Source organism: Pseudorasbora parva, chromosome 8 (genome assembly GCF_024679245.1).
Source record: "Pseudorasbora parva isolate DD20220531a chromosome 8, ASM2467924v1, whole genome shotgun sequence".
NCBI lineage: Eukaryota > Metazoa > Chordata > Actinopteri > Cypriniformes > Gobionidae > Pseudorasbora > Pseudorasbora parva.
The window spans coordinates 24,866,114-24,880,982 of record NC_090179.1 but is presented as its reverse complement, the minus strand read 5'-3'; the positions used below and the strand labels follow the sequence as shown (position 1 = coordinate 24,880,982).

The window sequence follows — 14,869 nt, the reverse complement described above, 5'->3', positions numbered from 1 at the left end:
AGGCTAACTATGGCTATATGTGGTATCTTGCCCTCTTCAAGTTTAAATAGACACTCAATTGCTTTTGATAAGCACTCTGATGTCAGTATAAGATCTGTGCAAGTATCAACCAAAACATACCAAAACTGTAGTGGACACACCTACTTACAACAGACGTGCGAGAACCAGTGAGGTTCATTCTCGTGTGTTACGCAGCATGTTTTAGCTTCAGCAAGAACCAGTGAGGTTCATTCTCGTGTGTTACGCAGTTTTAGCTACAGCAAGAACCAATGAGGTTTGTGCAAGCAGGTTCTGGTTCAGTTTCTGATTATGTTCGCTGATCATTGTTTTTATGTGAATAAAAGCCTAAATAAAATCTGTTTATAAAGCAACCATGACCCATAAAAAAATGGAGTCTAAAACGTTCAACGTTCATTTATGCATTTTTTGAAGAATCAAAATGGTAGTTGCGCAGCTGTCAATAAGGGACAGAAATTTCTCATATTCCATACAAAATATCTTCTTTTGTGTTCCGAAGATGAACGAAAGTCACACTTTTTGAAACAACATTCGGGTGAGTGGCCTAATTAATGAGAATTTTCATTTTTGTGTGAACTATCCAAGATCTCTCTTGAAGCCAATACGGAAGTAATGTAAACTACATTTCCTAAACTGGTCACTAGGGACTTCAGAAGGGAGCAGAATCTCATTGAGCCCCATGTTAAAGGTGTCATGAACTGGCTTTTATATATATATATATATATATCCCTCTGTCAGTTCACGGGAGAGGAGAGATTGAGGGAGAAGCGGCAACCGGAATGATTCTCTCCATTACAGGGCTCGTCTTTATCAAACAAACACAATGATTTATTTCTCATCCATCTGCGATTGATAGGACTATTATTTTTATATTACACATAGCCTGCAAGATTGGTCAAAATAAGTGTGAACCGTGCACACACACACACATACACACACACACACGTGTGCACCGCCCTTCAACTGTCAAGTCGAGAGACAACAGCACAGATCAAGAACGGAATATAATGAGATTCACCAGCCTGCCGGGCTTTGCGAGCTCTGGCCCTACGTGTCTGAGTCCAGCGTGCTAAAGGTATGTTCTGTTAGACACGTACACATAAGCAAAACAATCTATAACAATGCAATACTATTATATATAAAAACACGTTTTACTCTCATAAGTGTGTTGGACCATTCCTGTCGGATCCAAATCCAGCATTGACTGGAGATTTGTTTGCATGTCTTCCCCAGTGAGCTGAAACTTCATTAAAAATAAAGTTTAACCACACATTCCTAATATTAGGATCCGAAGGAGGCTTATGCAGTGACTGTTCTTCCGCAACCAGGAATAGCGCAATGTCTTAATCTTCCTCTGCATGTTATTGTTGTTGACCAGCTAGCACGAGCCCTCCATGAGTCGGTGGGCGAGGCTACTGGATTAGACCTGCTGTACATTCTGTAGAGGCGGTGTTTCGTAGCACAATGAGGTAAGTATGAAGCACAGGACCGTTTTCTGGGCCTGGTGTCTATAAAAGCTTTGACTAACAAGGAAGTTTTCAGCTCTGAAACTTACAGGATATTCTTATATTACCATGACCTTTTATATATCAAAACCTCAAGGGAAAGTTAAATTTCTGAATTCATCACCCCTTTAAAATTCCCAAATTTACAGCAGAATAAAACATGTTTACAGCCTGGTACAAATTATTGTTATGGTCTATATGGCAAATTTTGCCCTTCAAGACAACTCTGAAGGGGGTGAATTTTTTTATAACTCATTTGTAAACATTATATAATGCCTTAAAGTTCTAAATAATTAAGGGTGTGGTTACTTTGAGTGACAGGTGGATAGCCATTTATCCACTGTCTATAGTCATTGCGTCACATAAGCTCCGCCCACATTCCACCTCTTTGCCCATTTTCTGTTATCCGGGAGGGACACACGGAGACGGCCAGCTCACCCCTACTTTAAGCTTCAGAACGGCTCATCCCAATCCAATGGGTGACGTCAAGTCCATATTTTTTTTTACAGTCTATGGAACTGTCCCTTTAAGCCGCCTTTATTTCTATTATTCGTGCATGTCATTTCGCCCCCTAGTGGCAGTCGCTGGAACCGTCAACGTATTCAGAAGATTTACCATAATGCTCCCATACTACTCTCTCCCTTATTAATAAATGACTTCCGTTTGAGGTTTGTTGTTTGACAGAGAAAAAGTAAACACCCTAAATGAAATGAGACATCTCGTTCATGCACGAACTGAACGAACACATGAACGTTCAAATTACTGCATTAAAGTATTTTCTTCTTGATAATTTATTGGCGGTTGGCAGACCAGCTTTGGGTGCATTACCACCAACGCATTAAAGTATTAAACTCCCCTACAGTATACACAACAGACAGGACTGACACAGCAGCAGCACTAGGGTGATTGCATGAGTTTGCGTGACAGCTTCCTGTGGCCTTGACTGGGAGCATCCACGCCTTGTATCCCGACGCACGAAACACCGCCCGCCTCTCACTGGCACCCCCAAACGCAGGCTGTGATTGGGCAGTGCAAATGTCTCAACTCCCCTCGTCCACCGAGCACCGGTTGAGCACATTCTGTCACTTGCGCTAGCGTTAAATGGAGGAACGTCCCTGCGAAGGGGCAATCGGAGTATATATCAGTCATGGAGCAGAGAACGAGCCTGGTCGATCGAACATATCGGTAAACAATGATCAGAACCACAGTCAGTTCCAGAACGAGAAAACGCAGACGAAGAAAACAGGTTGGTTACAAGCAACGCTCAGTGTTTTTCATCTAACAAGCTTCAAATGCATGTCGTGCTATGTTTGTTTACAGTAACGTTAATACAGCTCGAGTTAAGTTAAATGCGGAGCATGTTTTGCTGACGGTACTGTTTTAAATAGTTATCCAGGGCTAGCCGCAAAGCTAGCTAGCGTGAAGGGACATTGACCTTGTGCACCGGTCTCTCAACACGCATTACACATTTCCCTTTACTAATAATTCACTCGCAAACATACCTCTCAGTTTGGGCCGTTTTAAGGGGAATGCGTCCACCAGAGATCCAGAATAGCCTGTTAGCTCTACCCCGTTGCTGCCACAGCAACATGAACCGGCTCCTGTGGAATGTTCCTGCTCGTAGCTTAAGCTTGTTCTGTTATTTCCTGTCCGCCATGATGGACGGCCAAATCTCACAAACTTCACCGCTGTCCATTTCTCGTACACAACCGAGTATCACAGAATATAACTGAGTCCGCTCTGCTAGCTTTTGTAGTGGGAGTCAGTATTAATGGTGTCTGAGGGGTGTATGTACGGCCAGCTTAGCTAGAAACGCGGCCTATGCTCTTTGACAGTCATGTGAGTGGGCCTGGCAGTGACTGGGCTCGCGCTCACCGCCGATTCGAACTCGACACCGAGTGGCCTGAATAGAACGCGTCGGAACATTCTATAACTGTACGAACTCAAACGTTCTAAATGCGTAAATAGAAGCAGATGGGAAATCATTTACAATACACTTAAATAATGCACGCGTTGGCATGTTTATATGTATATACAGTACCTATTGATAAAATACTTGCATGTTACTTTTGTATTAACGTGCCTTCTCTGACAGCGCTTAACTTGTCCTGTGATGAATGCAACGTCTCAAAGCTCATGGCGCCTCGCGACGAAGGCTGCTAAACTCTTATAGAACTCTCACATGTTCGATTTCAATCGAAAAGTGACAAATATCTTTATCATGTACATTGTGACATATAACTGTGAGCATATGTGTTCAAACGCATAGCTGGGTTAACTTTCCATTTTAATCGATTTGGTCCAGTTCTGCTGGCTATTGTGACACGTAAAAGGTCTCTCAGAAGTACACCGCCAAAACCGTTTATATTTGGTGCATAAAAATGCATAGTGTGTTTTACGGCCCCTCTTGAAAAATACCGTTGCAGTTGTCACTTCACAAAATCGTCACAGCGTGTAAACAATCACAGCTATCTGCGGCTAATCATTCAAGCTGCCCACTTAGCATGCTAAGCTAGCTGATGACTTGGCCGGTTTATTGACCAAATACGCACATGTAGGCAAGACCTAAATCTAAACCGAGTAAAATTGGTCTCTAACACGCACCATTAAAATAGCTTAACTATTTTGTATATTATTTCAGGAAGTATAAAGGTGCTGACAGTGACTGCTATGTTGCGATTCAATTAACCCAGCTCAACTACTGTGACTTTAGCACACAAATAAGAGCTCATGTCAATCATGAATATGTGTTAAAGAGTATTACATGTGTATTCAGCTCAGTGGTTTTCATTAATTACGGCATTTTAAGACATGTACACCAATGCTGGGGAACTACCCAAATATGACTGAGTACTCCATTTTGACACGTCATACCTCTCCGGTTAAAAATAGGGCGATGTCAGACTTGAGCCGGCCGATGAAAGCACACTTGCATGGTCTACTGTCTTTACGTCTCATATTTTCAGAGGTCGCGCAGACTCGATTTAGAGCTCAAACCTTTTTCTTTCTTTTTTTTTGTCGCATTAATATATCCTATCGTTGATTTGGGTGTTCAATACTATTCCGTTGTTCTGCAGACTTGTTGGTTCAACTTGTTTAGATTTACAGTACAAAGTACATAATTTATTTTCTCCTGTCTGAATTAATTTGAATCTGTGTACCAGGCTACCAGAATGGTGTTGTTGCTGATGCCAGTCTTAAATTCCTCTGAGGACATTCCTTGAGCTGCCATAAATAGTTTCCATAGAAATCATGAACTCAAGCAGACTTTGTTATACTCTTGCCTGACAAAGAACATCTATTTTTTTTTATCCCAAGGACCAATGATGATCCTGTTGCAAAGGACCCCCTTGTATACAGACCTGTTTATTCTATATGAAAATAGTAAGCGAGTGAAATAACTTATATTGTACAGTTTACTGTTGTGTGTATATATTTTTTTCTACAGACTTAGAAAGGTATAAAGACTTATACCTTAAGTTTCAATGAAAATGTATTTTTATATAGTGCTTATAAATACAAAAGATTCTATTTCAAATAAACATTGTTTAACAGCACAAATGGTGTCAACATTGATGGTGATAAATGTTTCTTGAGCACCAAATTGCTGTGTTTGATGATATGAGTAATGATATGAGTATTAAAAGTACACTAAACAGGGTTTATGAGAGCACTTCCTGTGTCCTCATACACCAAACGGCATAAAAAAAACTTACTTACCTTTTTCTTTTCTTAAATGAAAAAAAATATGGTTTAGTGTAAGGGAACATGTATAGTTTGTACAGTATAAAAACGGTTATCCTTAAGGAGAGACTCCCTGTAGAGAGAGAGAGTGTGTGTGTGTGTGTGTGTGTGTGTGTGTGTGTGTGTGTGTGTGTGTGTGTGTGTGTGTGTGTGTGTGTGTGTGTGTGTGTGTGTGTGTGTGTGGTTTGAAAAATGTGCATTTATCAGAAAATGTAATGTTCTGCAGACCCACTGCAAAAATTCACTTTATTAGCAACCATTTAAATTAATAAACTCACTGTGTTCGGATGTGGGAAATATGGCTATCAAATCACAGATATTCCAGCAGTTCATTTAAAGCAGGCTTTAATTGGAAGTACACTGAATACCTTTAATGGGTGTTCATGTGAGTTCCAGAAGTGTGCTTGTCATATGCCTGACCCTGGCCTGGTTCCACTGAACATACCTAGTCTAAATATTCCTTGATCTTGTGCAAACATTGACTAAACTTGACCTGTTCTCTTACTGGAACTTCAGATCTGATCTGGATATTTGCCAAAAATAGTTGGTTCTGTAGATCAATTGATTCAGGTTTGTGGTTTCCATTCTGCATATTTATTGCTTTATGTTTCTTCTATTTGCAGAAAATGGCAAAATAAATGGAACTCTGAAGGAGGGAGAGGTGACTCCCATTTCCTTTAACCCAGACAGCTCCCTGCAACCTGCAAACGGCAATGGCGACAGACACCTGCTAGACATCAACTTGAAACAGAAGCCCACTCGACGGGCCTTCACCGCTGACTCAACTGGGGACAGAAAAGGTAGAAACACTAGCAAAAACAGAATGGACTTCAAAAATGACAAGTCCTCAGAGTTGAACACACTTGAGGGCAAAAAAGAGGCTTTGTCTTCTCTGAACGGTGTGGTGTCGCTCAACTCTGTACCACTTACCAACGGTTACCCTAGCAAACCCGGAGCTGACAATGACGGCAGTGGCTCCGAGAGTGGATACACTACTCCCAAGAAGCGCCGGGCCCAGAGGAATGGCAAAGCCGGGGACAATGTGACTGCTTCTGCCCAGGGAAAAGCCATGCAGCAGGGCGGCAAACAAGACCACGGACCTGTGGCACCGGAGTCGGCCTCTGGCTCTCAGGTGGAGAGTGGCAGAGCCGGCTCAAAAGCTGAGACGCACCTAAAAGCCAAGGATCCACCTGCCTCCGCCACCCCACCTCCTCTGCCGGTGGCTGAACTTCAGCGCAAAAATTTGGAAGGCAAAGTGGCTAGCAAACGGTTTGAGGATCGCTCCAGCAAGGTTAAGGTGGCTACCTCCACCAAAGAGGACTCATGGACCTTGTTCAAGCCTCCACCTGTCTTTCCTGTGGACAATAGTAGCGCTAAGATTGTGCCTAAGATCAGTTATGCAAGCAAAGTGAAAGAGAACCTCAATAAGACTGCCCAAGCTGGCGGAGAGGCTCTCACTCCTGCTCCCCAGGTGCCTGGGAGACCACCACAGGTCCCTATGTCTGCAGTGAAAACCATCACCTCGGCTAGCTTTACCAACGGACCCCTGCCGGGGGAAGGGAATGGCTGTCCCCTGCCCGGCTCCCATTTCAGCTCCGGTCCTCTGCTAGCGACCCCAGCTGTTGCCACTGAGAATGTAGCATCTCCCCCTGGTAGCGGCACTATGGCCATCGGAAGTTCCACCATCTCTGTGGCTGAGCCCAGGAAGCCCAGCCTGTTCGTTTACCCCGTCACCCCCTCCAATATGCAACTCTCACTCCCTAGTGGCCGCCAAGCCGATCCTCCTGCTGCTGCGACAAATCAGAAGTCTCTGGGGGACATTTTTCAGAATCAGTGGGGCTTGTCCTTTATCAACGAGCCTAGCGCTGGACCAGAGAGCGTGGCGTACTGCTCGAACGGAAAGGATGTGCCAGTAGAGGTGTGCTTTCAGGGAGGCTGTCCTGCTACAGTGGCCACTCAGACCTCCAGTACCTCTCAGAGACCGGATCAACCACCCTTCCCCAAGGCTCACGAGCCAGACAAACGGACTAATGCTCAGAATCTGAGTCGGGGTGTGAGCGGCGGTGCCACGGCAGCAAGCAGGGCCGTACCCGAGACGCCTGTCTTTAGCTTGGATCCTCAGAGAGACGAGACTGGGATTCATGGTGCAATAGTGTTTTGTTCTTCCTCTAAGGACATTTGTGCTGAGCTGCCTCCCACCTCCCCAGCTGCACCCAAGGTGGCTTTGGCCAAGGACCAGGGCCATACTAAGGGCTTTGACAGGAGGTCTAGTTGGGGATCATTTGATCTAAAAGCTGCTGTAAATTATCACACTAGAGGTAAATCGCTATTTTATCTTCTTGCTATGAACATTTTTGGGTGTAATGCCTTAGTAAGTAAATCATTACTGTAGTTTAATTACTTTCTCTTTGAAAAGTAAGAGATTACTCTTAATTTTTCTGTAATTGAATTAGTTATGTAATAGCATTAAAGGGTAAGTTCACCCAGTCATTACTCACTCATGTCGTTCCCAACCTCTAATATGTTCGTTCCTCTTCAGAGCACAAATTAAAATATTTTTGATGAAATCAGAGAGCTCTCTGACCATTCCAAGCTATTTAAAGGGTTAGTTCACCCAAAAATTAAAATTCTGTCATTAATTACTTTCCCTAATGTCGTTCGACACCCGTAAGACCTCCATTCATCTTCAGAACACAAATGAAGATATTTTTGTTGAAATCCGATGGCTCAGACAGGCCTTCATTGACACCAATGTCATTTCCTCTCTCAAGACCCATAAAGGCACTAAAGACGTCGTTACAAAGCCCAGCTCACTACATTGGCTCTACAATAATTTTATGAAGCAACGAGAATAGTTTTTGTGAGCAAAAAATGAAATAACGACATTGTTTGAATCATTATGAATCAGCGTATCGATTTAGGATTTGGATTGCATGCCAGGAAGGTAGGAAAGATATTGATAAAAAATAGTCTGTGTGACTACAGGGGTTCCATTTAAATTTTATGAAGCGACGAGCGTTTTATTTATATATATATATATATATATATATATATATATATATATATATATATATATATATATATATATATATATATATATATATATATATATATATTTATTTATATAAAATAACGACTTTCTTCAACAATTTCTTTCACGTGTGTCTGACTCCTACGCAATTTACATTGGTCAGCTCCTGCATTAGCATCACGCATGCATCGTGGTGGTCACGTGAACAGCATTGGCCAATGGTAAGTCAGCGTGCTGGTGTTGCTCTGGCGTAACTTGGAATTGCTGCACCATATCTAAACCTTTAACCATATTCTGCTTAAACCTTCGGATGAGACGTTAAACCCGAGGTCCTGACTCTCTGTGGTCATTAAAAATACCATAAAGAGTAGGGGTGTGGCCGGCATCTTGGCCCAATTTGCCCATTGGCCTCTGTCCATCATTGCCTCCTAATCATCCCCCTCTCCTGATTGGTTTCATCACTCTGTCTCCTCTCCACCAATCAGCTGGTGTGTGGTGAGCGGTCTGGCGCAATATGGCTGTCGTCGCATCATTCAGGTGGATGCTGCACATTGGTGGTGGTTGAGGAGATTCCCCCTTCAATGTAAAGCGATTTTAGTCCCTTGAAAAGCGCTATATAAATCGAACAAAATATTATATTTACTAAGTCATCAACATAGGAGTCGGATACAGACGAGAAGAAATTGTTGAATAAAGTTGTTGTTTTTTGCTCACAAAAAGTATTTTTGTCGCTTCATAAAATTACGGTTGTACCACTGGAGTCACATGGACTATTTTATCGATGTCTTTCCTACCTTTTTGGACCTTGAAAGTGTTCATTAAATTGCTATGTATGGAGTGATCGGAGAGCTCTCAGATTTCATTTTAAAAAAAGGAAGATGAACGATGTGAGGGGGGAATAATGATAGAACTTTCATTGTTGGGTGAACGAACCCTTTAAATTGTGTATAGTCTATAGAACATTTCTATATAAAACAATAGTGGATTTAAGTTGGATATGACATTTATAATATTGCATAGTTGTTTTTGGTTATCTGATCGGCATGAAATGAAAATTCAAATTCATCCTATCTTTTTTATAAATGCATGTCATGGATCTTATTGTGAACGATTCTTTTTGTTGTGAACAATCTCGTAATTTTTAATCAAAATGTCAACTCAATCTTCCAGTGAAGCGACAAACTTCTCTCTGGTGTTGTTTGTTGGGCTTCTCTCATCATTTGGTTTGCTTAAACCTTTCTAATATCGACTTAGAGCTTGCATTCAGCAGATCCACCTTCCACATCGCAAAATTCATTCAACGTCTGATCCCTGGATTCCACCCTACTTTTTTCCCCCCTGCTCTGACGTACATCACAATGACGTACATCACAATTGGAAAACAAAAAATCCAACAATACATTCAGGTTGGAATCCATCGATTGGTAAATCAGTAGTACTAGTGGCTGATGTGACGATCTCCACGCCTTCATCCGTAATGCGGAATCACTGACAATATTCAAAAGACAGCTGAAAACCATCCGTGAGCACTTAACCTCATCGTCATATATATTATATATAAAAATGCTTTCATTTTCCATTAATCACTCTCTATTCTGGCTTATGCTACTCTAAAGCCCCTTTTACACTGCACGTCGGACCCGCAATATTCCTGGAACATTGCCGGGTCGCCTTCTGTGTGAAAGCAACCACGTACCGGCATTGATTACCGAATTCGACCCGGGTCGGGGACCTAGTAATATTGCGGTATTCGACCCGGGACGAGCACTGTGTGAACAAAAGCCGAAACTAATGCCGCAACGTGTACGTAGTTATCGTGCGACTCCTAGAGCTTGTTTTTTTCAATAATACAACCCTGCAGTGCCAGAAGAGCTAGTCTGTGTTTTAAACGCAGAGAGTGTTCGTATACAAAAGAAACTAAAATTAAACAAGCAGAAATGTGCGCAAGCTGGACACAAGTCGAGACCACGGAGCTCCTTACTATCCGCGCTGAAGCTGAGATCGCTCGCCGTTATACGTCACATCAGGATGTCACGTGTCAACTCGACCCGGGACCGTTAAGCGCTGTGTGTGAAAGCGCACATATTACGGTATTTCGCTGGCAGTGAGACTGGACCAAATCTAGCGGCCCGGGAACAAATGCCAGGTCGCATTATCCGTGTATTTGCCGGAATCGTAGTGTGAAAGGGGCTTATGAAATGTCTGTTTTGAGCACTTCTTGAGTTTATTTGCCTTGTGTTCACTTGCTGTATTCCTTATTTGTAAGCTGCTTTGGATGCGTCTGCAAAATGAATAAATGTAAACAAGTTTATTTTTAGGGTACATGTCTTTAGAGACTTACTTGGTGCCATTATAGTTGACCAAAATAAGAAAAATAAAAGAAATTATTATGAAACATTTGAAAAAATATTTTTTAATTTAACCAATTTTCAGTCTATCTGTAATGACAAAAAGTGGGCTTTGTGTTATAATTTAGAGTGTTGCATATAAATTGGTTTAGACTAGATCTTAAAGGGTTAGTTAACCCATCAATGAAAATGAGTAAATCATGGTATACTTTTCATTTTTGGGTGAGCTATCCCTTTAAGAGTATGTTACTTAGCCCTCTCAAATTAGAATGTGACTTGTTACTCTTGCACACAAAAATGATAGTGTGGGACTGAATATATATAAATATTATTTCTGTGTGGTTATATAAAGCAACAAAATAGCAGTATTTTGAAGCTTTCCTGTGAGTTGAAACAGCTCAGCCCTTTAGTCAAGTAAAAATGATAGATCTATTTTTACACTGAACTTTCATCTGTCTCTTCTTTGCAGAAATGGAATATATTTTGAATTTGCAAAAACAAGGTAGGCTTCCATTTTCCTCTTGTGTTTGTTGACATGTTTATAGACAACTCTTGCCTCAGCATGTGATCATTAAACCCTTAAATGATTCAGCATTTAGATATTGCAACCCAGTGCCCCATGTGTTCACATCCTTCAAACCTTCCCATATCAATTTGCTTGTGGTTTTAATGGTCCATACTCTCACCTTTCTCACTTTCTCATAGATCCAAATCGAGTAGTCCTTTACAGTGAGTCATGGGACGGACCTGCTCAGTGAGGCTGTGTCTGGACACTATATCTCAGATGAACACTGCTGCAAAAAGATGTGCTTGAGGAACATGGCTGCTGCCTCTGAACATCCTGAATCAGAAGTAATCCAATCTTAAGTTGGTTTAGACAGGACCTTGTTACCCGTTAACAGTCAAGGCTTAGCACAGAGGAACAGAGTGCGCTCGAGAAAACGGGTTAGCTGGTTTTAGAATATTAGAACGGAAGACCTGGAGCTGTGGAACTCAACTCTAACGCGGTCTCGTGGATATGTTGCTGAAGACAATTGAAATGACTTTGGGGACATAAAACTCACACGTCAAAAACACTCATGATAACCCTGTCATGGCATTTGGTTGGGCGGAAGCTTCTCATTTAAGTACTCACGGACCTAAAGAGAGCGTCCTGGAGAAGAGCATGTCACCATGTGTCCCCTCTTGAATTCAAATAATCATGTAGACTCAAAAGCGGTCACATTGAATTCATTCGGGCACAGAACCGAAGCGTGTCGATCTCCAGTGAATTAACATACTGTGGCCAGAGGATCTACATGTTTTTTTTTTTGTTTTTGTTTTTTTTGATTCAGGGGAATCAAGGTCCATGTATGTGTGGGGGGCAGTTAGTTCAAGCCTTTGGGATTAAATAATTGTCTTAATTTAATTTCAGGACAAGATTGGGTCAGTCCTGTTAGTGACGCGTCTCCATTTCTTTTTCTCTCTTTTTATTTTTTCTTTCTTGTTTTACTTTTCATTGAAATACTTAAAAACTCCAAGGGCAGGTTATGAGGTACACTCGGATTGGGAAACCGTACGCCCTGTAGTGTGCATGTGCAGTATGCTGCTCTGTGCGTCCTCTTTTGGAAGAGTTCAAAGTGCTATCGTTTAACAGTCTTATTGTTGTCGTCTCTTCACGCTTTTGTCACCTGACAGCCGTTCGAGTCTCTTGCTCGTCGTGTGAGAGTGTGTAAACGGAGGGCAGAGATCACGCTATACTCTTTTCTCTTGAGTGTTTTACGTTTTTAAGTAGCCGTTAGAACCCACAACTAATCGATAAGATGTGCCACACCACACAGTTGCTTTAGCTGTAATGCTATTAAGGTACATTATTGATATTTTAGTTTTGGTTCAGTTCTGTAGAGCTGCTCTTCGAAATGGAGAGGAAGTCGCTGGCAAATGATCTGGACTTGTTATTTTTTGCTTGAAACTAGAAGCCCCTAGCTTTTCTATTGAGCGCCACAATCACACTTTTATGCTTTTTATTTCTGTTGTTTTAATTTGCTCCTGATTTTTTCCATGCTTATTGGTTAAGTATGAGCCTCTTCAATAGAACCGCTGTTGACAGGAATTCTGCCGTTGTGTAAATGTTTCTCTTTATAATGTCAGAAAATGCATTCTAAACTTAAAAGTCTATCCTCCGCTTTATCATTTCACAGATTAATTGATTTATACATAAGAATCAGTAGCACTTTATGTATTATGTTCTTGAATTGTATTTCCTTAAACATTGACATATCAGTACATATTTGAAATTCTAGTAATTAATCATAGGCTACTAACTTTAACCTCTACCTAAGGACTGCCGGTCCACAATCTCAAAAGAAATGTATACAAAACTAAATAATAAAAAAGAAAAAAAGAAAAAAAGGAAAAGAAAAAAGACACTCAGGTAGAATTAGGGCAGTGTTCTTGTATCGAAAAAAAAATAAAAATAAAAAATGCACCAACAGTGTTATTGCCAAAAATAAAGAGAACGTCCCATGTTTGTACCAGCTGTTTTTTTATTTCTATTGTAACCTTTTGAGGGGTTTAATTTTTGACTGAAAGCCTATGCTTGAGTCTTTACAGGTATCATTTGGCATCAATGTTTTTCTGTACATGACCATGAAACACTGCCAGGTGAAAAGATTTAAGTACACGCGAAAGAAGTTAACCACACTACGTATCTGTATGTCTTTCCTTTACAAGAGTTTTCAGGTTTTAAATGCAGCATGTAAGGGTTTCCAATGTGGTCCGTCTTCTTCACGAAACGTGGGATGTTTTGCAATAGTTCTTCATCTGTTTCTGTTCTTGAGGTGTGTGAAGCCTGTTCAGTGTCTTAGTTCAAAAGATACTGAGGGGGGGAAAACTCGCAAAACAGATGTAAGGTTGATAAATTCTGCTTCATCTTCTCTAATTCCGTTTGGATTCCACTGTAAAAGCTTTGTGCAATGTAGAGAAATCCTGCGATTGATAATTAGCTTGTTTTTTGGCTTTTTAGATTCACTTGAGTTTAATTGTAGTTATCTAAATTTAGTCTTTAAACAGCTCACATAGAGCATTTTATTTTTTTTATTTTTACTTTTCCTTCCTTCTTTTTTAATATATCCAAGGGATTTGCTTAAGGAGTTACTGATGTAAGCATAATTTATAACCATCTGTTATTACATTAAGTTAATTATGAAATACCTCTGTGAACATGTTTTGTGCTGGTATCCCTGTTTTCCCATTAAAGGGATTGTTCACATACAAATGACGATCCTGTTGTCATTTACTCAACTTCATGTTGTTCCAAACCTACAAGACTACGGCCCTATTGAGTGAAAGTGTTGTGCTGGACCCCACTGATTTTCATTATATTAGCCAAAAAGAGTATATATGGGTTTGGAACACCCTGAGGGTGTGTAAATAATGGCATAGTTCTCATTTTGGGCTGAACTGTTCCCTTCACTCAGTTACATCTTTGTAAACGCTGTCAGCAGAATGAACTGAACCTGGTCTTTGTTTTAAAAACCCAACTCCAGGGGTCAAATGCACATATAGAGGTTCTATGCACAGAATGCAAACAGAACGAACTTTACATTTTGGGGGGTTGCACATTAGCTTAATTTCCTCAATTTAAATAAGCACTTACTACCCCACAAATGATATAATTGCAATATAAATTATTTACATAAATCTTAAATGGCTCCCCTTAGTGTTTAAAGCAATGAGAGCACGTATGGATGGGAGAGAGGTACAGTGATCCTTAAATGGTGTGTTCGGTTGGAGAATCTGTACCAAGAAAATGCATCTTTGTCTGCATATTCAAATTTCATGTGGTTTCTTGATGTATGAATGATTCTTGTCCTGTCCTGACAACTCAATTCATGCGTGTGGATGCATATGTGTGTTCGTGTGTGCAAGCATGTGTATTTGTCTTCATTCATGCGCTCGATTATATGCAAAGTTAATATTGCGAAATTTTCAAGTTCAGGGTGCCTGTGTTAAGCGATATATTAAACAGAATCACATCAGAACATGGAAAAACTCTTGCTTTTATTTTGCCCCCGTCCCCACACCCCCAACGATCTTCAGTTGTGCCATGTTTTGACTGTTAAAAGTTTGGATTAATATGTCATTTTTATGTTGCTCTCTCTGAATTTCCTAGTGGTCATGAAGAGGGGGTTACATTTTGTCTCAAGAATCTTTGTCACTGCTAATAAACTTGTTGAAAAAGA

At 40.9% G+C, this 14,869-nt stretch overlaps 2 protein-coding genes across 3 annotated transcripts in view; one reads left to right on the top strand and one right to left on the bottom strand.

Annotated features, from left to right (window-relative positions):
* LOC137084315 (class A basic helix-loop-helix protein 9-like) overlaps positions 1-4,825 on the bottom strand; it is a 23,766-nt gene extending 18,941 nt beyond the window's left edge. Inside the window, exon 1 of the mRNA XM_067450492.1 lies at positions 3,026-4,825. The gene's annotated coding sequence lies outside the window, so the exon portion shown is untranslated. The remainder of the gene's footprint in view (positions 1-3,025) is intronic.
* On the top strand, positions 2,484-14,869 carry nufip2 (nuclear FMR1 interacting protein 2). 2 transcript variants are annotated; one of them, XM_067450490.1, is made up of 5 exons: positions 2,484-2,769; positions 4,842-4,907; positions 5,891-7,585; positions 11,116-11,148; positions 11,352-14,869. In XM_067450490.1, the coding sequence occupies exons 1-5, from the start codon at positions 2,625-2,627 to the stop codon at positions 11,402-11,404; spliced, it is 1,992 nt and encodes a 663-aa protein (XP_067306591.1). In that variant the 5' UTR covers positions 2,484-2,624; the 3' UTR covers positions 11,405-14,869. The 2 variants fall into 2 exon arrangements, with proteins under 2 accessions (XP_067306591.1, XP_067306592.1); XM_067450491.1 differs by lacking the exon at positions 4,842-4,907 and having other exon boundaries at positions 2,490-2,769.

Excerpts from the sequence above, each read along its gene's own strand:
- nufip2 (XM_067450490.1), top strand. The coding sequence starts at position 2,625 with ATGGAGGAACGTCCCTGCGAAGGGGCAATCGGAGTATATATCAGTCAT. Across the intron at positions 7,586-11,115 it reads TGTAAATTATCACACTAGAG|AAATGGAATATATTTTGAAT; the intron begins GTAAATCGCTAT and ends TCTTCTTTGCAG. Across the intron at positions 11,149-11,351 it reads TTTGAATTTGCAAAAACAAG|ATCCAAATCGAGTAGTCCTT; the intron begins GTAGGCTTCCAT and ends ACTTTCTCATAG.